This window comes from Sinocyclocheilus rhinocerous, unplaced genomic scaffold (assembly GCF_001515625.1).
Source record: "Sinocyclocheilus rhinocerous isolate Xijiao unplaced genomic scaffold, SAMN03320098_v1.1 scaffold149, whole genome shotgun sequence".
Lineage (NCBI taxonomy): Eukaryota > Metazoa > Chordata > Actinopteri > Cypriniformes > Cyprinidae > Sinocyclocheilus > Sinocyclocheilus rhinocerous.
In genome coordinates, this window is record NW_015654504.1 from 32,637 (window position 1) to 34,475 (window position 1,839).

At 34.7% G+C, this 1,839-nt stretch overlaps 1 protein-coding gene across 1 annotated transcript in view; it reads left to right on the plus strand.

Moving 5' to 3' along the window:
- The window catches only part of LOC107717314 (putative methyltransferase NSUN7), a 34,147-nt gene that overhangs the window by 22,044 nt on the left and 10,264 nt on the right, over nt 1-1,839 (plus strand). The window contains exon 3 of the mRNA XM_016524015.1: nt 1,400-1,520. Within this exon, the coding sequence (XP_016379501.1) occupies nt 1,400-1,520 (121 nt within the window). The remainder of the gene's footprint in view (nt 1-1,399; nt 1,521-1,839) is intronic.

Sequence of the window (1,839 nt, forward strand, 5' to 3'; positions counted from 1 at the left end):
TTTTTAGACCGATGAGCTTTGTAAAAATCGACGTGTTTCAGAAAGACGGGGCATAGAGGAGAAACAATAATGTACAGTATGTGGAAAATAATGTGTTTTTTTTACTTTAAACCGCATAAACACATTTCATTACACCAAATACACAAAATAATGTTCTTTTTAGCAGCATCATATGACCCCTTTAAATCTCTTTCTAGAACAAAACCGAACAACATTGGAATCTCTTACTAAAACAAAACCGAATGACATTTAAATCTTTCTAGAACAAAGCTGAACAGCATTTAAATATCTTTTTAGAGGAAAACCAAACAGCATTTAAATCTCTTTCTAGAACAAAACCAAATGACATTGAAATCTCTTACTAAAACAAAACCGAATGACATTTAAATATTTCTAGAACAAAGCAGAACGACTTTAAATCTTTTTCTAGAACAAAACCAAATGACATTTAAACCTCTTTACAGAACAAAACTAACAACATTTAAATATCTTACTAGAACAAAAACCGAACAGCATTTAAATCTCTTACTAAAACAAAACCGAATGACATTTAAATATTTCTAGAACAAAGCAGAACGACATTTAAATCTCTTTCTAGAACAAAACCGATCAATATTTAAATCTCTTACTAGAACAAAAACCGAACAGCATTTAAATATATTTCTAGAACCAAACCAAATGACATTTAAACCTCTTTCTAGAACAAAAACCAAACATTTAAATCTCTTACTAGAACAAAACCGAACGACATTTAAATCTCTTACTAGAACTTGAACGTTGTATAAATAATGTTTTTGTGCTAATTTTCTGAGACCAGATCACTCTGAATGAATATTCTGTTAACGTTACAGATTTTTCATGACTTTGAGAGAACCTTGCCAGAATGTTAGCCAAATTTCCCTGTTAGCTGGATTTTCACATTTGGCAACTTTCGATTTAAATCATGAACTGTGGTACTTGGTGGAAAAAAATTCTTAAAAATAAGTAAATAAAACATTGTGGTTTACTCAGTTTTGTATCATGCCTTAACACTTGTGTATATTCCGCCTCTTACGGCTTATTCGTGTAACACCGCTGATCTGAACGAGTTCTAGAGAACTAGAGCTGATCCAGAGCGTAGAGTGATTTGAACATGCCTCCCTGTATTGACGTTCATCATTTCTGTGATGATTTGTGTCATATTGATCTAATGTGCATGTGTGTGTGTGTGAGATCCATTCATCAGCAGTTATCGAGCGTGAAGATGCTGCGGTCCCTCCCTGCAGATTCCCGTTAACACAGCGTTAATTAACAGCCGGCGTGAATCAATTGTAGTCCGTCAGTGAACAGACAGCCATGGTTCTCTGCAGTGTTTTAACAATCGTTTTGCTCATGCCTGTGTGTGTGTGTGTGTGTGTAGTTCCTCAGGTGCGGGCGGTGCTTTACTCCACCTGTTCTGTTCACCCAGAGGAGAACGAGGAGGTGCTGAAGACGGTCCTCTCACAAACACAAGAGAATCACTCCACAGCGCCGCCCTACAGGTGTGTGTGAACTTACATCTCGTAGGTGTTGTCTCGTGATCATTAAAACATTTTTCTGTGTACTTGAAAATGAAAAGGGAATCGTGTAATAATGACAATTTTTTTTTTTCAGTTTGGTTCATTCTGGGCAAAAACTGTTTTTTTTTTGTTGTTGTTCTAGTTTTAGGGTGGCAAAGTCTCCTTTCTGTAAGTTTACTAGTTAGAATGAAATAAAAGGATGGTTAATAATGTTTTTATAATGTTTTTATGATGGCTATTACTATTTTATTATGAAAGTGCATTGTGCCAATAAGCTAAGAAATAACAATAACAACAAATA